Genomic DNA, 20,157 nt, shown 5'->3' with positions numbered 1-20,157 from the left:
TTTTTTGACGTAAATTTGATAATAGCCAGACATGACTGACCGCTCTAAAGTAAAGCCAACTATACTTTTTTCACCTTCTAAAGAATACCCAATGTTATTGCAAATTCACCGCTATAACCACAGCATAGAAGTTCCTGCAGAATAACTTGCGATACGACGATTTTTCATCTCACTATTTAATGGAAACGTTATTAAATGGATAAATAATAATTTATTTTACTAAGTTATAACCGAAATATCTGAGTTAATTTATAGTATAAATGTATAAATTATTTCAGATTTATCAAAGCAGTTATTTCTTCACACTTCTCTCGTTCCCACAATACAGTTATAACCGAACTGCAAAGGTAGTTCATTTTGCAGGCTTGATCGCAAGCCGGCCACCGGGCATCGCTTAGTCTAGAAGAATAGGCTGAATATAAATCTAGATAATGGGCGTTGGATGACATGGCATTGACTAGATTGTCTATGGAGATAGGGGAGAGGTCGGGCAAGTCGAAGGAGTTTTTGAAGTCATAGAGTAGGAACCAGTGCGGGCGGCGGTTGGGCGTCAGGTTGGCTTCCGTCACGTTGTACGTGTAGCATTCCATGCTTACTGGTTGCTGAAAAAGTAGACCACAGTTAAAACTGTTTATGACGGTCTTCTACATGGACCCCGAATATAAGATTAGTGCTTAGTACGAACCGTCAACGGTTCGTACAGATAATACTCAAGTATTATCTGTTTATTGAATATCTTCAATTAATACTAAACACTCACACAGTATTTTTGATAGTTTGTCTGACAAAAAATTTGCTTGTGGTGCAGGTAATTTTAACCTACACAAGTTAAAATGTATATTTTTAATGCAGGCTGTAACTATCGGCAAACTTTGGCGGTTTTGACGTAGTAAATTGCTGGTTTTTCCTTGTGGTAAATATAATGTTCTTATGCAAACGCAATGTTCATCCGTTCCAGTCGGCTGAGTTTGGCGATAGTATGTAGACTTTACAAGGTTATTAATTCCATGGGATTAGCGCCCGCACGTTAATTGTGGCGCCATCTGGACAACGTCTCGAAATACTAATAAGGCAATACTAAATACTCACAAAGGTAGAGCTATCAAACTCCACGATCTTGTAATTCATATTGTATTTGGTATAAGCTGTAGCAGCCCCGCCCCCCCACGCCACATTGACCGGAGCGCCATCTGGACTGTAGAACAGCTTAAACTCGTCGTAATGCACGTGGCCGTTGAATTCTGCGGCGATAGTAGAAGAAAATCTAGAAAAAAATAGATGCATTTACACGCAAAATGTCTCAGATATAATTTGCAGTAGTCATACTAGAACTGGCAATAAATAGTAGCACAAATACTATTATTTGTTTTATAATTTGTAAGGATTCAGTTTATTATTAAAAACAATTTATGGACATAAAGAAGATAAAAATCATTACCGGTTGACTATTCTGTTATATTCCCTGGTCCAGGTGTGCGTCAGGTCTTGTGTTCCTGGCGGGATGTGTGATAGAATGTGCACCTTTTCGCCCGCCAACTCAGATTCACGCAACTCCTGTATCAACCAGTCTAAATGCCTCTTCGCATCTGCGGGGTCGAATACTAACCACCTGAAAAATCATTAAATGCAGGTTAAGTTACTAATAGTAATAGTATACTAATTTATCCACTTAGCTGTCTTCATTGTTCGGCTATAATTTTCAACACTTCAAATTAATGAAGAATTTTTTTTACATTTGAGAAAAAAATTACCAGTTATATTTGTACGCAACGTTGTTATTGATGACAATGACTTTCAATCCACGTCTTGGTTTCATAACGAATTCTCCCGTCTTTAGCAGCGACGCCCTGGCTTCCTCTGGCAAATAGGAGCCCCATTTGTCTGCCAAAGCCTCATACAGCCAAGTTGTGTTGAACTCGCCAACAATATAGTTTGGTGCGAATCTGCAAAAGGTACCATTTCAATTTTGTAGTTTTCATAGAAATTTGATGTTTTTCATCACAGCGTTTTGGAAACAACGTAGGTACCGACTATTACATATAATGCAGGCTACATATTATCGGCAAACAGTACGCCAAAATTTGGCTGTTTCGACGTACATTGCTGATTTTTCCTTGCGGTAAATAAGAGCTCTCATACAAATTACGCAATGTTCGTTCGTTTATTCGTGTCCGCATCTGTCAGCGATAGTGTATATGACCGGCATAAAGTATTTATTGGGTATCTAAATCTAACAACTTATTATTTTGTAGGAACTCACTGATTTGTAGGGTGCGACTCGTGATTGCCAATCGTAGGGATGACAAGTTTTTCGCCAAAAGAAGATTTCATTTTCTCCACTAAATGACGGTGCATAGCTTTGATCAACTCGTATGATGTTTCCCAAACTCCGTGGTCTATCGTATCTCCGACGTAATAAACAAAATCGATGTCCTGAAATAAATACAAGGTTTATAATGTGTTAATGGGTAAAAATATTCGAAATATTAAAAAATGAAAATGATAAATAATAAGTCATATCGTCTTAGCAGTTGTAGTCGAAATATGAAGTAGTGTGTCACTGGTTATAACCAATTATTGCTCGCGAATTCGTGCCCGTGGAAATTTCGGAATAAAAAGCACTTTAGGTATGTGTTATTTCTACGCGTGTACCAAATTTCATAACTATCAGTCCAGTAGATTTTGCGTGAAAGAGTAACAAACATACATTCACACAATCCATCCTCACAAACTTTAGCATTTGTAATATTTGTAGGATATTAATAATATAATCATAGATGGCACATACCTTGTGAGCTTCGGCAATTCTTTCAATGAGATCATCATAAGCCCATATAGGAGAGTCACAGTTTCTATAGTCCCCCCAATATCCAGCTGGTTCTGCATTTTGCCTGGCCCTGAACAGATTCAAAATAGTTTAGTTAAGAAATCTTCTCCCGCGTACGTCAAGTACAGGTTAGGTTAAATATTAAGGTGAAGGTCTGCAGACTAGCACCACCATAACATTTGTATAAATTTCTTTTATTTATTAGCGAAACCTAAAGAAGATAATACATAATACTAGAAATTATGCTCCACTAAGATAAATGATTTTTAAAGAATAAAAACAATGTTATGTTAGCAACAATAAAGACACAAGAACAATTAAGAAAAGTGCCAATGGACACATTTAGGTTAAAATAATATTATTCATTAGCTTGTAAACGGGCTATGTAATAATTTATCGGATTTATAAATTTATATTAAGTACACTGTAAAAAAATAATATTAGGTATAAACAGCTGTTTAAACTTACACTATAGATTGGGACCTTAGAGATTGTATTTCCCGAGCTAAGCTGAGATTAAACATTTTCTCTCCATCTCTCTCAACAACCGCATTCTCATACAGGTTGTCGTCAATATCATTTTGGGTCATATAAGGGGCCGGTTTTTGACCCACTCTGCAGCAGGTGGGTTCGTCGCAGTTGGCGACTCCATTCGCTTCGTACAGCGGGTCGATGTGGGCGTCAGTTACGACTGCCACTTTTATAGGTGACGTGTCTATTAATGGTGTCTGTAACATAAAAATATTTTTTTTTAATTTTAGAAAAGAATCCTGACTGAAATCTGAAGCTTCAGGTTCAGTTTTCCTGTTTTTTCGTCACCACTACGTACGGTCTTCATCCTCAGTAGTCAAACCATTGGCACACAAATCATCCTTGACAACATCAAGTCAGCACTTTTTGGGTTTGCCTCTTCTGCCAGGCTCGGGAGGGAACGGCATGGCTAGCTATAACATCGAATATTCGGACGCAAATTAAGGTGGTCTTTCTTCTCTGGTGTCCAACACTAGTGTCAGATGTTATTCAAGTTGCCTAAAGATATTTGAAATTACTTTTTATGGCTACTATACAGGGGCAAGTAGTCACAAACACACTAGTAAACTAAATAGTCAACCAGTGTCGATTCACAGGCGAGCGTCTTAACCGATGGATCACCACTGCTTTGTGGAAGAAAAAAAGGCTTACTGGGACAAATTCAGGCGGCGGCGGCAAGTCCACCTGCCACTCAAACCGCGTGTCGTTGTGGGGACACACGTTGGATTCAGAGTTCTGCAGCAACAGCGAACAATATGTCATTGGAGCCGCCTCGGGAGTGTTCCGGATTATGTAGATAATCAATGGCTGGAATTTTAATAAGTTTTTGCTAAAAAATCATTTCACAGAATTTATAATAATACTTCAACTTTGACACCCGTTTTTATCGTTGGGAGAAAGATCTTGTTGCATTCAAAAGTCATGCCGTCGACCCTCTTTATGAATGCTATTGTTGGATGTCAGCTACGAAGGCTATGTCTCCCTTAGTCACCTCGCACGACACCACGGAATGATATGAAGTGGTCCTTCTAGAACGGAACCACAGGCCACCTTATTAAAAATTGCTGTTGACGTTAGTACTTTCTGCATGGTTGTAGGTACGTTTACTCACGACTTAGTTAAACCAGATTAGCATTTTGATTAGTGTTAAGTGCGATTGCGAAGTGCACGTGCAGGTATTAAGTAGAAACACTCGGACTCCTATACTAATCAGTGCTTGTCCAGAACTGATACTAGTCAAATGCGAACGGGCTTTAGAAACAGATAGAACTAGGAAGAATGACTAAATGCATATCCATACCAAATTAAGTTTGACAGCGCCTGTACAAACGTTCCGGTTCTGAATGCCTATCTCCACACATAGCGTTGTGATAGATTCCTCAAGCTGCTCGTCCGTCTGACCCTCGGCTATGCCCTCGAATAGAGCGTTCAGTGTACTGCGACATAGAATGCATATGAGATTCCGATTGTACGCCTGCAAGAAATGTTTTTATTATATAAACCAGCTGTTTGTTCCGCAGTAGTCCATGTTTGGTTTTGGGGTCTCTCCTTTGATTGATATGACGAATATAGAATATAGATATATTCTTCTTCTTGACCTTATCCCACTCATGTGGGGTCGGCACAGTATGTAAGTTCCTTCCATTTTGTTCTGTCATTTGCCATATCCATTGATACTCCTTTCCTGTTCATACTGTCCTTGACACACTCCATCCATTTCTTCTTAGGTCTTCCTCTATTCCTGGAATCCTTTACTTCCATCTTTAATGCCCTTTGAGTGACGTGATTTTCATCTCTTCTTAAAATATGCCCGTACCAGTATAGAATATAGATATATTACATGATAATTATTATAAGATGACTATAAATGTAAATGTCTATTAATATATTATAATACAGAGGCGCCGAAATTCGCAATACCTGTAAAAGGTGACTAAGCTATAAGCACTAATTGTAATTACTTTAAGATCATTGTAACACTTGGTTGGCTAATAAATAATATGAATATGATAACCTGTTCCAAATTCCGACAAAATCGCACCAGCAGTTTATAAAAACGTGACAGCGTGACAGACAGATTTCACATTTATAATATTAGTATGGAAATAGGAATCAAAAATTAACAAATAATTAACACTCTCTTTATAAATTAAAAAATAAGTAATAAATATTTCAAATTTTGAACTTGATACACGAATCTAGGCTTAAATATTAAGCTGGATTAAGATAATAAATACCGTTCGAGATGCCGTGAATTTTATTTCTCTTTGTGTAGCTGCCACATATTTAGGTCTGCGCAAGAGTTGAAACAGCTCCTTTAAAGTAGACGCCTCTGCTTCGCTGAGTTCATTCAAAACGAACTTCTTAAATAGTATTCCGGTTTCATCTAGAATTATTAAAAACTATTCAATAACATTGTCATATGTCACATGACTTTCATATAAACTAAATTACATTTTTCATTTATAAAAAAAGAGAACCCCGACCGAACTAGCTGGCAACAACTCATCTGCTAGAATAGAGCCGAAGAATACTTAAAGCACATTTTCCAAAAAACATACCTATATCAAAATCGAGCCGTTTGGCTGCTACAATGCCACGGACAGACCTCCTTCAACACAATATGTTGATCAAATATGTTTTGAAATGGAAACTCGATTTGAAAATTTTGATATTTTCATTCTGTTATATAAATGGTAGAAACTTCAAAGAATTAAGATAACTGCATGAACAATCTTAGTACTTACCGAGAGACACCAGTTGTCTGGCCCCACTCAAACATATGAACATAAATATCAATAGAATTAGCACTTTCATTCTATATGATCGCTCGTCTACTAATGATAAGGATGAAGTCACCTTAGAATTGGTTTTATTTATCTACATAGGTACAGACAACAAAGTTTGTGGATATATGTATATTGTTACCATGCGTGTTGTAACACGGCTAAAACTTCAGGGACAACCAAACACTGGCAGTTATAAAACATCTATAATAACTGTTTATTTTAAATAGGCATTTTTAATATTGTTATTGTTTTATACTCAACTTCCGAGTTGCTGTTATTTTTTCTACGCATGTGTACGAATACAATATCCATACTACTGGTAAGTAGTACCTATTATATAATATATGTCAATACATATCTTTTATATACATATAATAAAACTGTCACTGGGTTTTGTCTATACCTACATAGAGATTTAATTTATCTAGAGGAAAGAAAAACTATACCAAAACATTTTTTTTTAATTTATGTCCGTCTGTCTGTGTGTTTGTTTGCGCATCACGGATAAACTACTGGAAAAACTACTGGATGGAATTGGATGCGGTTCATCGCGATACGTTGCTTAAAACCCGCGATATTAACGATAATAAGTTATGAACGGACACACGAAATAAACGCAGGCGAAGCCGCGTATAAAACCTAGTTTGAAATATAATTACAATATAGAATTAGCAATACATACCATACCTATCGTTATCAACGCTGGTATTTTCAGCAAAAAACGCTATGAACTGTTTTATGTCAATGGCATTACCGCGTTTGATACAAATTCACATGCCATAATACTAAGCTTGGCCTCCTACCTGCTAAATACTATTTGCCGTAAGGAAAAATCAGCAATACACTTCGAAGCCACCAAAATTTGGCTAACTATTTGCCGTTAGTATATAGCCGGCATAAAGATACATTTTAATCCTTACATATTATAAAACAAAGTCCACTGCCGCATCTGTCTGTCGGCGATAAACTCAAAAAATACTGCACGGATTTTCATGCGGTTTTCACCAATAGATAGAATGATTCTTGAGGAAGGTTTATGTGTATAATTTATTATGGTTTTACCCGAGCGAAGCCGGGACGGGCCGCTAGTATCATATATTCTAAACGAGTTCCTACATGCGTACTGCGAACATTTAATGTGAAATCCGATAATGATAATAATGGACATATATTCAGATATCCTTATCTCATGAGGAAGATGTAACATCATACAACTAGATAGATCAATGATAATCTTAGAGCCTCTCATACAATATTGCGTGGGGTTGGGATTATGGGGTCATTTAACCTTAAGTTTTTAAACAACTAAATTGTCGCGTAATGTGTTTTAGAACAACTTTTAGTACATTACGAAAATACAAACTACGACATGGAATAATATAGCATACCATAACAGTAAAAAATTAAATACAGAAAACTTAAATATATTGTCGAATTTATATACTTTTGCCGTTGACGTTTAGACAAAATGGAGGACTTTGCGTTTTTCTGCGCACGTTAAAGTCAAAATTTACGGTGCAACCCACCCTATGTGTGTCAAACCCGTCACCACGTACCATGTTAAAAAAACTTAAATTCAACGATAAAAATATAAATATTTTATTTCTCAATAAAAATAGATTACACTTCGCTCATTTCAACATCCTCTATATGCAAATCATCTAACATTTCAGCCAGGGTGATGCGGGGCAAAGCCGGGTCGATCTCATCTGTGTCCACGGCCAGTTTGTTTGTATCCTTGAAGATGTTTATGTTCTGACGGAATGCAGGGTCTTCCTCGAGGTCGTCCAGGAAGTCGTTGTAATCTCTGTGATAATAATAAATTAAATTTAAAATGTTTAAAACCCACGTCTCCTAAAAAGCAATCTAATAGTTTCCAAACAGCTGAACACATTTTCCAAACATAGTTAAGAACACTCGATTTCTTATTGAATTCTATATCAAAACAAAAACAAAAATAGGTCGAGCCGTTTGGCTGCTACAATGCCACGAACAGACATACAGATACACAGACAAGTTAAACTTATAACTCCCTGCAGTCCTTCTTCCTTCAGTCGTCGGGAGTTAAAAAAAAGTGTTGTAAATACAGTTGACAGCATGTTACGTTACAATGCCTTTAGACGACTTGGATAAAATCTGATTAGTGTCAGATTTTATGTTCACTTCCTAACCTAACCTAACCAACCAACTTGAAGAAGTGACAATATATGACATAGTTGGACGTATCTAACTAATATTGTGTAGGTACGAGGTAGCTACGATTAAATGCAATTAACTAAAATTACACTATTCTAATTAAGACTGCATCAATCACTTAGTTGTAAAAAAACAAGATCTTACTCATTGGTGGAGCTAACGCCGTCATGTAGCTCCTCGGCCATATGTTTCAGTTTCCAGTTGCGCGCGCGTCGCCTCGCCGCCTTCTCCCCGTAGTGTTTCTTCACGAGGAACACGTCCGGTATTACGCTGCGGTCCAGTTTGTCCAGGTTTGTATCGTTCACGTTTGAGTTTTCTAGGTTATAACTGAAATGTGAAAATAATATTACATAAGATTTGCTAAAATGTACAGACAAAAGCACCAAAATTCATTGCGATCTTGCCATTATTAGTGGGATGCCGACCGTGCCAAGTGCAGGTGAGAAAATTGAAGTTTGAGCTCCGACGCTTAATTGATGAGGAAGAAGCCGGGAAAACGCTCTGATGTGAGAGAGACTTACCCCAAGACAGTGTCACCGGGCTTCAGTATATGTCCAAGGTGGGTCTTGGTGTGCACGGGGTTGACGTCAGTGCCCAGCTCACTGGCCTTCACCACCCACACGTCCGCCACTACGTGTTTGTTGGACACCATACCTTGCCCGGGGAACGATTTCTTTTCCTGCAGTTAAATGTTTGATTGCACATAGGTTCCCTGTTATTCATAGAAAATATGAAGCATACTGTAAGCTAAAGCACAGGCTAAAGTATATTTGTCTCGTTCTGTCAATGCCAAATTTTGTAAAGTGTGATAGAGACAAAGTATACTTTAGCTTAAAGTATGCTTTACTTTTGTTTGTAATATTTTGCTTTATTGTACAAATGAGAGGTCGCGGCTGAAAAGTGAATACATAAGAAGGTAAACTTATAGGTAAATAAATTACTTACATGTTCCTTGATAATGTCGGTGTCCATAACAATATATTCAACAAGCTGTTTCGGATTGCAGATGGGCGTGAAGGGATACCGCCAATACACGGTAGAGGACAGATCACACACTAGAACAAAAAAATTGTTGTTACCTCACATCTGACATAATAAAGCGTTTTTTTTTCAGATTTGATTAAAATAAAATATCTAGGACTTTATGAGAGACTTCTCACATTACCTTCAATATTCCAAGCTTTTAATTTTATTATCCTTATCGAATATTATTCAACAGGCTTTTAGAATGTATTTTAATTATCTAAAGTATAATTACTATGACGCATAAATGAAAGAAGATAAAAAAAGACATTGAAATTGAACATGTAAAACATTTAACTATAGCACCAACCTTGTCCTGTGCTCCCATCAATCAAATGAATAGTGCTAGTCACTCGATTCACCAAGCAAATTGGTGATATGGACCCAAGCTGATGCGTCAACTTCTTCGGCAGACACACGAGACTGTCCTTTGACAGCGGCACAATTTCAATGCTAAATGTGAATTTGTAGTTGTATATGTTGCTGTGTATGTCGTGCGATATCAGCTTCTTGGAATGTTGGCATTTGATTGGCAACACTGACTGTATGAAGTCCACCATTTTGCGTGCGTGGCTCTCTGTCGCGTAGAAGAAGTCCAGGCCATCTGAAAGAGTTTTGGTTTGAATGTTTTGAACAAAAATTTCTATTAGTCCCTAGTAAGTTTAGTTTTATAATTGGTCCAAAATATAGTAACAGTTAAAAAAAACAATAGTTGGCTTTAAAAAGGTAGGTTGTGATTGTGAGTGAAGAAAAATTGACTATGTGAACCATTTATATTCGTGTTTCAATCGACAAGTTAATAATGATTTAATTCGACAAGGTAATAATGATTTCGGCTCACTACATACTTAGCTATTTCCTCGTAGGACAGATGATTTATTTGTGTAAATTAGTTATGATATAGCTAAAATAAATAAGGACATTATAAAAATATAACAGACTAGATGTTGCCTGGGGCTATGCAAACCGTGGGAATTTTGAGATAAAATATAGCCTATAGCAATCTTGGATAATGTACCTTTCTAATGGCGAAAGAATTTTTTAAATCGGTTCACTAGGTTCGGAGATTACACACCTCAAACATACAAACACTTACCTCTTTATAACAGTATAGATTTACCATAGTCTGCAATGTACCTACCATGCTTAGGTTTGATTCCTAGAGTGTTCTCATGCGCCTTGTGTTTCAAAATCAATTGCTCCAAATAGTAGAATGTCTTCCTGTTGTTGGCTCTCTGCCTAACTTGCACGAGAGCCTTCCAGTAGTCCTGAGCTTCTGAGCGATGGCAAGCGTCACACATCTGATGCTGTATGGTGAACTCCACAATAAATGTCTGCTGGAGAACTGCACCTCCCATTACTTCTCCTTGAACTGTCAATTTGACCTGGAATATATATTTTTTAAATATTTAAATATACATCATCATGTTGTTTATTTACATACATAGATTTTTATTTATTTATCAAACTTAAAGCTATTATTACAAGATAAACCTAATATGATAAATAAACCCACCTGCCTTCCATAATCACATTGAGAGTTAATGATATGAGTTATGATATGTCACTATACATATATTAATTAATGATTAGTGTGATTAACAAAAAAAATATTCTAACTTGAAACTCCCTTATATTGAACTGTTAATCTCAATTTTCCTAAATAAAAGACTTCATCTTTTTCCTACAGAGATAAAACTAGAGGCACAAACTATTAGATTAATTTAGATTATTACCTTTATTCTCTTAGAATGAGGTTCAGTCCACGCGAAGCCTGCATCAATCAATTTTATCCGGTTCAAACCCTTCAACCTTTTGAGGCAAAGAGCAAGAAGCTCACGGGACTCTAATGGACAGACTACCCATTCAGCTGGTGGCTGCAAGTACCTAGGTATAGATATGGTTACAATATTTATATACATACCGACCATGAGGTGCAAATATCTGCAATATCTCTAAGCTCCCTCTCTAAGATATGCTCGAGACCATGCTCGATATGTTAAAAAATAAGTATTATTGAGTTAGTATCCCATGTCACAAGTCTCAAACTTTAGGGATAACAAAATCTGTGTGTCCAAATAAAAATGGAAATAAAATATGTTGCACTGAACTGAAACAACAAAACTAACAAAAAATAAGGAACACATCTTGACTAATTATATTATGAATCTGAAAGCCAGTTTGTTATCTTCAGACTTTATATACTGAACTAATCTTCATGAAATTTTACATTATGTAGTTAGAAAAGATATAGGTCCTTTCATTCCAGAAAGAAGTAACTACTGTTCCTATTATGAAACTGGTGGCAAAAATGACTTGTTTTTAAATATTGATACTACTTTGTTTACTATTAAACTCCAATCTAAATAATAGACAAATGCCATAAAACAACATACAAATGTCAACAGACATAGTTTCGTAATGTTATGAAACTCAATTGTAATTTTAAGGTTTTTCATATACCTCGTAAACTGTAAATAAAACATTACAACATTGTGTCTTGAACAAATTTGTATGAATATGTAGCTGGCATGTTGCTTAGTTATATCAATGGTCACCTTTCACATCCTCGGCAAAAGAAAATAGTAGCTTGTTTAGGGATTCCATCAGTAATGTCGACATTGGCTCTCAAACATGCGACACACATGTTTGATGGGTTGGCTTCAATAGGCACTGCACATTGACAGCATAATCTGAAAATATACATATTTATTAACATGCATTTATAACAAATGTTCATTGTACCCTAACTCGGGCTTTGCGCCAATGTATTTCCATAGCTTATGGCCAGATAAGATATAAACACACTTTTATCGGAGGAGATAGGAATAAGGCGCAAGCAAGTCCTTTGCGTGCTTGGGAAGTTCATGTTTCTCATCTTCTTCAGAAGACCTAAATACGATGTATAGTAAAAAAAATCACAGAAACTAGTCGAGAAAATATGTAAGGACCAAGTAAGTCTTATATCTTATTGTTTGCTCATAACCTAAAATAAACAACTTACATTCTTGTGCCATTTGGGCCTTGTAAACTGTCTGGAGAAATATATTCCATCTTGTGTTTTGTGTAAGAACTGCCTATTATCAATATATTTCCGTAATTATTAATATAAATATTGCAATCGATAAATCAACAATGTGGAAACAAGCATGAAACACTTTCTATCAGAAAGAAAGAAGGAAACCAACTCAACTGAGATAACCAAAAAGTTGACTGACAGTGACAGTTTCTAATCTGACATTTATATTGGAATAGGCAAAGAACGGACCAAATATGTTCCAAATCTACCTTACCTTCACGAAAAAATATAAGTTTATTATTCCGTGCTTACCTTACGAGCATAACGAAGACTTCATTTCGTGCTTACGAAAGATTGAAATAGAAACACGTGAAATAAATATACAAGAAGAAAGGTAGAAGAAAGACAGAAAGAGAAATATATTTTGTTTTGTCCCTCATTGTATGCCCGATTTTACAACGCCCATCCAATCTGCAATTTTGTGTGAGATCAGTTGTATGAATAGAAAGTTGAATCTAGCTGTTCTTTGCTTTGTAGGTTTAATTTATTTCATTTTCTTTTTTTTATTTTCTATACACAAAATAACCACAGACTATAGAGATATCGAAGTTTGTGTCCGTAAATCAGTCAGCACTACACTAGCACAGTAGGTAGCACTTACTCACTCACTCACTCCGCAAGATATCCGAACACGGCGACGGGCGACCTCTTACGTAAATCTGTTCGTGGATCCACTTTGCATTTTTATCGATCGAATTTGAAAACGAAAAATGTTTTCTACCGTCTGCAGAGTTGGCCGTCTGGCCACGAAGGCGGTAGCCAACAATCCTACGGCTGAAAAAGCACCATTGGTTGCTGGAGCACTAGTGAACAAACGTGATTATGCTGCCAAAGCCGCAGGAAAAAGCCAAGGTAAGGTTGTAGCGGTTATCGGAGCCGTCGTCGACGTCCAATTCGAAGACAACTTGCCGTCCATCCTAAATGCCTTGGAAGTACAGAATCGGCAGCCCAGGCTGGTTTTGGAGGTAGCGCAGCACTTGGGTGAGAATACCGTGCGCACCATTGCTATGGACGGTACCGAGGGTCTGGTCCGTGGACAGCTAGTACTCGACTCAGGCTCGCCCATTCGGATCCCTGTCGGAGTGGAGACCCTTGGCCGCATCATGAATGTCATCGGCGAGCCCATCGACGAGCGCGGCCCCATCCCAACTGACAAGACGGCCGCCATCCACGCCGAAGCGCCAGAGTTCGTGGACATGTCTGTCCAGCAAGAGATCTTGGTCACTGGAATCAAGGTTGTTGACTTGCTGGCTCCCTACGCCAAGGGAGGTAAGATTGGGTTGTTCGGCGGTGCTGGAGTCGGCAAGACTGTATTGATTATGGAGCTGATCAACAATGTCGCCAAGGCCCATGGTGGTTACTCAGTGTTTGCAGGAGTAGGAGAGCGCACACGCGAGGGCAATGACTTGTACCATGAAATGATTGAGTCTGGTGTCATCTCTCTGAAAGACAAAACCTCAAAGGTAGCTCTTGTGTATGGTCAGATGAACGAGCCCCCCGGCGCCCGTGCCCGTGTTGCATTGACTGGATTGACCGTTGCTGAATATTTCCGTGACCAGGAAGGACAAGATGTGCTGCTTTTCATTGACAACATCTTCCGTTTCACCCAGGCTGGTTCAGAGGTGTCTGCTCTGTTGGGTCGTATCCCCTCTGCTGTAGGTTACCAACCCACCCTAGCTACTGACATGGGTACCATGCAGGAGAGAATCACCACCACCAAGAAGGGCTCTATCACCTCCGTGCAGGCTATTTATGTGCCAGCTGATGACTTGACTGACCCTGCTCCTGCCACCACCTTCGCTCACTTGGACGCCACCACTGTATTGTCCCGTGCCATTGCCGAGTTGGGCATCTACCCCGCAGTGGACCCTCTTGATTCCACATCTCGTATCATGGACCCCAATATCATTGGCGCCGAGCACTATAACATTGCCCGTGGCGTACAAAAGATCCTACAGGACTACAAGTCTCTTCAGGATATCATTGCCATCCTGGGTATGGATGAGTTGTCTGAGGAAGACAAGCTGACCGTAGCACGTGCCCGCAAGATCCAGAGGTTCCTGTCCCAGCCTTTCCAGGTGGCTGAGGTGTTCACCGGACATGCCGGCAAGCTGGTGCCCCTAGACCAGACCATCAAGGGCTTCTCTCAGATTTTGGGAGGCGAGTATGATCATCTGCCTGAGGTTGCATTCTACATGGTTGGACCTATTGAAGAAGTTGTTGCTAAGGCTGAATCATTAGCTAAGAGTTCATCATAATTTTTAAATTTGTTGTAGATATTTAGAGGGGAACCCAGTAATTTATTCTTTGTGTACTGCCACAATTTAGCAGTGCCAAGTGGTAGCAAAATCACAGATAAATCATGTTATGAACAAGCATAATCTATGATATTGTGGTTATTACTAAGTTATATTATTATGTAATAAAAATTATGTAATAAACTGTTATAAGTATGTTATTTAACTTCAACCTTTGAATAAATATTACCATACCATATCCTCACGTGGAATGTCCTAAGACGTGACTAAAGGACACCTAACTTTGGCGTCAGATCGATTTTGGTGTTCAGGAGTAAGGCCATGTTCGCATGAGCTTTGTTGTCATATTTATTGGTGGAGCGTTTCGCTTGCGTGGTGTAAAAAAGGTTTAATAAATGCTGTGTGCAAAGGATGTTTCCCACTCCCCAAATTTAGATTTTTCGTAAAGGACGCAAACATGAAGCATGTGTGAGATAGGATTTTATAAAATCATACGAGTAGGATTTAGTGAGTACTATTACGTGCTTACATTACTTACTCTAAAAGATTTTAAAATATTTTACCTACAAAGAGAATGGTAGTCCCGCTATTTTGATATTATGACAAACCACTATTCTACTATGAAAAATAAATGGCGTGATAAAAGTAGTTATCCTATTACATTCAACTTATTGTATATTTTTATTAAACGGTTTTATTTAGATCACCCCGTTTGTTTTATTTTATTCTTTAAAACTGATTTCAATTAAAACATCAAAAAGCGCCTGGCAAAAAAGCATTACTAATATGAAGCCATGTATCATGTTGTTGCTCTTGCAATTAGATTAGGCGTTTATATAGGATTTTGGAATATTAGTAATGGTAAAATTATATGTTATGGACCATGTGATTAATTACAACATTAATGACACCCGGGCACTTTGAATATAGAAAACAGCTCTCGGGCCGCCACGTCTCCCACTCTAGGGTTAGGTCCGACAAGACTACGTGGAGTCAGCTCCGGTTTTACGGCTATTCGTTTATGTCACTAAGTTTAATAGTGAAAAAAACTGATTTTAAACGTCTTGGCGCAAAATGTTCTTTTACATTCTGAAAAACACATTTTGCGCCAAGACGTTTTTAAATCTGTGGAAAAACCAGTCTTAATAGTTATGTGCCATCGTCTGCCGAATCGATGTAGAGCATAATTAATAATGCCTAGTCAATTTGATTAAACTTGCACATTGTCATCGCATATTGGGCATTATTCAAGTTGTGCAGGCATTTTTGCTAGCATAGCAATTAATAACTTGGTTCGAAACATACGTACGAATATATTCCAAGTTCTTTTATCTCGTAACTGTAATTAGGTTCATAAAATTAATAATCACCGATATAGTTTTATTGTCTATGGGGTTGTGGAGTGGATTTCGTTTTTAGGGGTTAACACGCCAGACTAGTCTTCGTCACCAAGTTAAATGTGTCGTCTCTTTCTTTCAAATATTGCACAACACATGTATTAGGATAAGAAAGGTAACTCAACTATATATTATTATCTTGATGAAGATGAATCGCTAAATGAAACGATAATTGATTTTTAGCATTTTATTACTTAAATCAAATTTTGTAATTATCGTTTCCCTCCTACCCGCGGCGCTGATTTCTGGCTAACTTTAGCAGCTTTGGCCTTTGGCTGCGCCTTTGCTTTCGTTGGGGGTGCCGTGGCCTTCTTTGCCGCCTTGGTAGACTTCTTCTGCTCCTTAGCCGCTCTAAAAAAAATTAATAAAGTATACAAGCAAAATTAAAAATTATACATTTTTGAAAAAATTAATGGTCTAAAGAAAACCAGTGTGTCCACTGTTTCTCGCTAGCCCAGGTTGTGAAAGGAGGTGTTGGAGGCTAACAACCTGTCACTATTTCAGAATCTCATCCATGAATAAAATTACTGTAATCCAGCTAAATGACCTTCAGGTTTTGTAAATTAAGGTAGAATGAAAGAAATTGGCACCTTTGTTTGAATACCTTGTTATAACTCCTTGTAAATAGTGCATTAAAATGTTCATCTAAATTTACTACTATACTTCACATTGCACAGCATTATAAATCTGATGCAAATGGATAAACATGAGGCTTCAAAGCAACTGCAGTGCAGTTGTTGTATGAGATGTAATTTTGCAGTTACTGCACTATTAATCAGGTGCCTGACAAAATTTCATCTCATACACTTGTGATGCCCTAAGCATGAGATATGCAGGCAATGAGAAAACAAATATTTTCTTATGTCAGTCAATCATCACAAACTTTCTTGTCCTTTCATAGAAAGTTGCATGCAAATCATACACAATAGATCTGTGTAGAAAATAAATTTATACTCACTTGATAGCTTGCTCTCTCTGTGCCTTGCGGACTTCCGGCTTCATATTACGTTTGGCCATGATGTCACTCAAGGAAGCACCAACAATAGCACGTTGGTATTTCTGGGTCCTCCTTGTGCGCTTCTTGGCTTGTTCTTCTTCTTGACCCTTCTTGAACTTGCGCCTGGAATTCACAATTTACACATTACCATTTTGTCATAAGCATTTTAAAAATCTAACAATATATAACTTAGTGCACTTTTGCCTATATTTTTATTGTACAAAGTATTTAGTTATGTTAAAACCACCGTTAAACCACTTTGTAATTGTAAAAGCTGGCATGATCTTAATGTGAGTTAAAAACATAAGAAAGTCTTATTTAAAACAAAAGCACAGTTCAATAAATTAATTTTATAATACAATAAAAGTGCATGTACCTGTAGAGCACTGTCCAGGTGACTTTACGAGGATTCCTCCTCATCAAATGTGCAGCTTCACATTTTGAATTCAAGAATGTGAAAGTCTGAAAGTAACAAACCACATACCTAATATTAAATGTGAAAAATTTGTATTAATTTTTAACGAAATTTATTATATGACAAGAATACTTGAAAATGTAACAAGATTATGGAGTTCAATCACTGCAATAGAAATATAATAGAATCAATAGGATCTATGTTACAAAAAAGCAGAAAATATGCAGTCTGATAATATACTCTGATAAGTTTTAAATAGGGAAAAAAAATATTGTAACACTAGATTTAAAATGCATAAAAGGATACGGTAGACATTATTATTATTAAATGGCTAATGTGCATGTAGAATTTAGAGGTTATACCCAACAACAATAAACAATGATTTATTTTCATAAAGATGCCTATAGGTTTTGAAGTTTATTTAAAAAAGAATGACAGATACAAGGGGTATTAGGAGTTTAGAATAGAAAATAAATCAATTTGTTTACCTTGCCATCCACCTTAACCATGGTTTTTCCATGGCCAGGATAGATCTTGTAACCACTGTAGGCGCAAAGTCCGATCCTGTAAATAAATCACATTTAATACAAAATTATCACATCACTGCGTTATTACAAATATATCACATTAAAATATTTCTGGATCAGACTGATTACTCGCGATAAATAATTAGAAAAATACCAAAACGTACTTCATTTTGACTTGCCAAAAGAAAAGAGACAGAAAATTCTTGAGCGGACCGTCAGTATCGATTTGACATATATATTTTTTTAATTTGACGCTTCTTACACCCAGTTAAACAAATTTGGGAAGACTTTATTTTTCTGACGTATTGCAAGGACTACGTTTAGCCTCCTCTAGATAAATTTAAAAGTTACGAACTTATGTGACTTTTCCTTAAATATTTAGTAATTATTTAACCATTGTGTGTGTGCGTATTAATATAGGAAACTAGATGTATGCCTTGGGAGTTATTATATTATTGCAGAAAAGTTACTAAAATAGGTAGGTAGTTGTTTGAAAAATTGACAATTACTTATAATACAAATCCACTATCTATGTATAGGTACACGAATGTACATTTTTCCGTCGCACAGATGTGCTCATGTGTAGTGCATGCATTGCATAATCGGTTAATATCGAAATTGTTGAAGCTGTCGCCGCGACCGAAATCGGTCGAACATCATCAACATCGAGATTTAACCCTTTCTTCTATGTAGTTTATAGTTTAGGGTTTAGATCCCTTTCCTTAAGAATAAACAAAAAAAGTCTATAGTTTTAGGATTTATCAAATTGACAGTTGACTGACATTAGCATAACCTAAAAACAGTACCTACTACCTACTCTACTTAATTTAACCTCTTCTCTAAAACGAATAACATTATTTTTGAAAGAGTTTTGAAACGCTGCCGGTTTTACTTCATCTATTTACTTGCTACATTTTCACATCAATGATTTGCCCAGATTTTTTAGAATTTCAGGTTCATACACAACTTCACTATTACTTAGAAATGTTGTAAATAAGATTTTATACAAATAATTCAAGTCATCAATAAAATTAACCATAGCATCTGGAGAAAGTATTTGATCTATTTATAATTTTTGTGCTTTTAGGATAACCTGAAAAAAATGCGTATATTGGATGATAAGATAGTTTACGCTCTTAATACTTCACTACCGACAGAATCATTTAAAAATAAGGTGAATGCTACAGCCGCTTGTGAAGATCTATTTTCTCAAATACAGAAGGGCCACACCGAGAGAGAGAATGTAATTAAAAACTGTATTGTAGTGACTGCAGAACATGTAAAAAAACTGAGGGCTGCTAAAGAAGATTCCCCAGAAGATTACGAAGTTTTGAAAAATTTGAAAGCCGAACAGAAGAAGGTAGGAATAGTATTTCCTTTACAAGATATCATCATCACTGACAGCCTTGCAAATAGGACTCTCTTAATGAAAATGTACTTATCTTAAAATACATACTAAAATATGTCTCAATCAAACATCCATCCAAATTTCACATCTCATCATCAGTACTGAGGTTGTAGGTTTCTTGATTTTCTGACTAGATCTCAGAGAGTTCATACTTATTATTATATTCAGATGACATCTAAATATTATCCTTTTAAAATTCACAACATTAAAGCACTTGGTTGCAGCTAATTTACTTTTATAATGTACTTTTACTAATTTTTTTTTCAGTTACATTTATTGCAAACTGAACTAAGTGTTGAAGAAGTAATACAAGAAAAGACAACAAAGTTATTTACAGAGAAATGTAGGAGTTATTACAAACCTAACAACTTATGAAGACTGAACAAAATGCATCAACTTGTGTCAACATGTTATAGTGTATATAATTATTCTAAATAGTAGTTATCTCCCTTACAAATTGTTTTCTTTCATTTCATATACCGTCTACCTAAACAACAAAGTAATTCTTCTTCATAGTTATATTCCTCATGGTTGACAGTTGTGGTTATTACATGGAATGAAACACACACAACTTTCTTGGCATTATTAATGGTTTGCCATTGCCTACTCCATTTAACACACAAGTTAATAGGGATCAACCAGTGTGCAGGTTTCCTCACGATGTTTTCCAGAAGCAAGTGGTGGTCGATGAAAACTACTATATATGAGTC

At 36.7% G+C, this 20,157-nt stretch overlaps 5 protein-coding genes across 5 annotated transcripts; 2 read left to right on the top strand and 3 right to left on the bottom strand.

Moving 5' to 3' along the window:
- Positions 1-198: 198 nt before the first annotated feature.
- Positions 199-6,427, bottom strand: LOC128671131 (sphingomyelin phosphodiesterase 1-like). Its single transcript, XM_053747339.2, has 11 exons — positions 6,106-6,427; positions 5,596-5,744; positions 4,659-4,832; positions 4,010-4,165; positions 3,296-3,555; positions 2,789-2,897; positions 2,261-2,433; positions 1,752-1,943; positions 1,439-1,609; positions 1,090-1,264; positions 199-602 (listed from the first exon to the last, which is right to left on the bottom strand). Exons 1-11 carry the CDS (start codon positions 6,173-6,175, stop codon positions 270-272), a joined length of 1,962 nt encoding a protein of 653 aa, XP_053603314.1. The 5' UTR covers positions 6,176-6,427; the 3' UTR covers positions 199-269.
- Positions 6,428-7,722: 1,295 nt separating this feature from the next.
- Nmd3 (Nonsense-mediated mRNA 3) lies at positions 7,723-12,581 on the bottom strand. The gene is made up of 9 exons (XM_053747556.2): positions 12,371-12,581; positions 11,925-12,059; positions 11,103-11,253; positions 10,508-10,751; positions 9,677-9,970; positions 9,289-9,398; positions 8,865-9,022; positions 8,488-8,670; positions 7,723-7,954 (listed from the first exon to the last, which is right to left on the bottom strand). The coding sequence occupies exons 1-9, from the start codon at positions 12,418-12,420 to the stop codon at positions 7,768-7,770; spliced, it is 1,512 nt and encodes a 503-aa protein (XP_053603531.1). The 5' UTR covers positions 12,421-12,581; the 3' UTR covers positions 7,723-7,767.
- Positions 12,582-13,015: 434 nt separating this feature from the next.
- Positions 13,016-14,908, top strand: LOC128671233 (ATP synthase subunit beta, mitochondrial-like). The gene has a single exon (XM_053747555.1). It carries the CDS (start codon positions 13,156-13,158, stop codon positions 14,701-14,703), a length of 1,548 nt encoding a protein of 515 aa, XP_053603530.1. The 5' UTR covers positions 13,016-13,155; the 3' UTR covers positions 14,704-14,908.
- Positions 14,909-16,272: 1,364 nt separating this feature from the next.
- On the bottom strand, positions 16,273-18,336 carry RpL24 (Ribosomal protein L24). Its single transcript, XM_053747990.2, has 5 exons — positions 18,204-18,336; positions 18,001-18,076; positions 17,474-17,559; positions 17,059-17,220; positions 16,273-16,451 (listed from the first exon to the last, which is right to left on the bottom strand). Exons 1-5 carry the CDS (start codon positions 18,206-18,208, stop codon positions 16,313-16,315), a joined length of 468 nt encoding a protein of 155 aa, XP_053603965.1. The 5' UTR covers positions 18,209-18,336; the 3' UTR covers positions 16,273-16,312.
- Positions 18,337-18,808: 472 nt separating this feature from the next.
- Positions 18,809-19,842, top strand: Ccdc58 (Coiled-coil domain-containing 58). Its single transcript, XM_053747971.1, has 3 exons — positions 18,809-18,993; positions 19,127-19,399; positions 19,715-19,842. The coding sequence occupies exons 1-3, from the start codon at positions 18,964-18,966 to the stop codon at positions 19,820-19,822; spliced, it is 411 nt and encodes a 136-aa protein (XP_053603946.1). The 5' UTR covers positions 18,809-18,963; the 3' UTR covers positions 19,823-19,842.
- The last annotated feature ends 315 nt before the right edge of the window (positions 19,843-20,157 follow it).

The sequence above is a fragment of the Plodia interpunctella genome, chromosome 7 (genome assembly GCF_027563975.2).
Source record: "Plodia interpunctella isolate USDA-ARS_2022_Savannah chromosome 7, ilPloInte3.2, whole genome shotgun sequence".
NCBI classification, from domain to species: domain Eukaryota; kingdom Metazoa; phylum Arthropoda; class Insecta; order Lepidoptera; family Pyralidae; genus Plodia; species Plodia interpunctella.
Note: the sequence above shows the minus strand (reverse complement) of the source record. Positions and strands in the feature narration are given on the sequence as shown.

Coding starts and splice junctions, on each gene's coding strand:
- Nmd3 (XM_053747556.2), bottom strand. CDS start 12,420: ATGGAATATATTTCTCCAGACAGTTTACAAGGCCCAAATGGCACAAGA. Junction 9,971..10,507: donor AGGAATCAAACCTAAGCATG/GTAGGTACATTG, acceptor AAACTCTTTCAG/ATGGCCTGGACTTCTTCTAC. Junction 9,399..9,676: donor TGATGGGAGCACAGGACAAG/GTTGGTGCTATA, acceptor TTTTTGTTCTAG/TGTGTGATCTGTCCTCTACC.
- LOC128671131 (XM_053747339.2), bottom strand. CDS start 6,175: ATGAAAGTGCTAATTCTATTGATATTTATGTTCATATGTTTGAGTGGG. Junction 3,556..4,009: donor CGCCGCCTGAATTTGTCCCA/GTAAGCCTTTTT, acceptor TTTATGTTACAG/ACACCATTAATAGACACGTC. Junction 603..1,089: donor AGTTTGATAGCTCTACCTTT/GTGAGTATTTAG, acceptor CTACTTTTTCAG/CAACCAGTAAGCATGGAATG.
- LOC128671233 (XM_053747555.1), top strand. CDS start 13,156: ATGTTTTCTACCGTCTGCAGAGTTGGCCGTCTGGCCACGAAGGCGGTA.
- Ccdc58 (XM_053747971.1), top strand. CDS start 18,964: ATGATTTGCCCAGATTTTTTAGAATTTCAG. Junction 18,994..19,126: donor CAGATTTTTTAGAATTTCAG/GTTCATACACAA, acceptor TTGTGCTTTTAG/GATAACCTGAAAAAAATGCG. Junction 19,400..19,714: donor TGAAAGCCGAACAGAAGAAG/GTAGGAATAGTA, acceptor TTTTTTTTTCAG/TTACATTTATTGCAAACTGA.
- RpL24 (XM_053747990.2), bottom strand. Junction 17,560..18,000: donor TGGTTAAGGTGGATGGCAAG/GTAAACAAATTG, acceptor TGTTACTTTCAG/ACTTTCACATTCTTGAATTC. Junction 16,452..17,058: donor CAGAGAGAGCAAGCTATCAA/GTGAGTATAAAT, acceptor AATTTTTTTTAG/AGCGGCTAAGGAGCAGAAGA.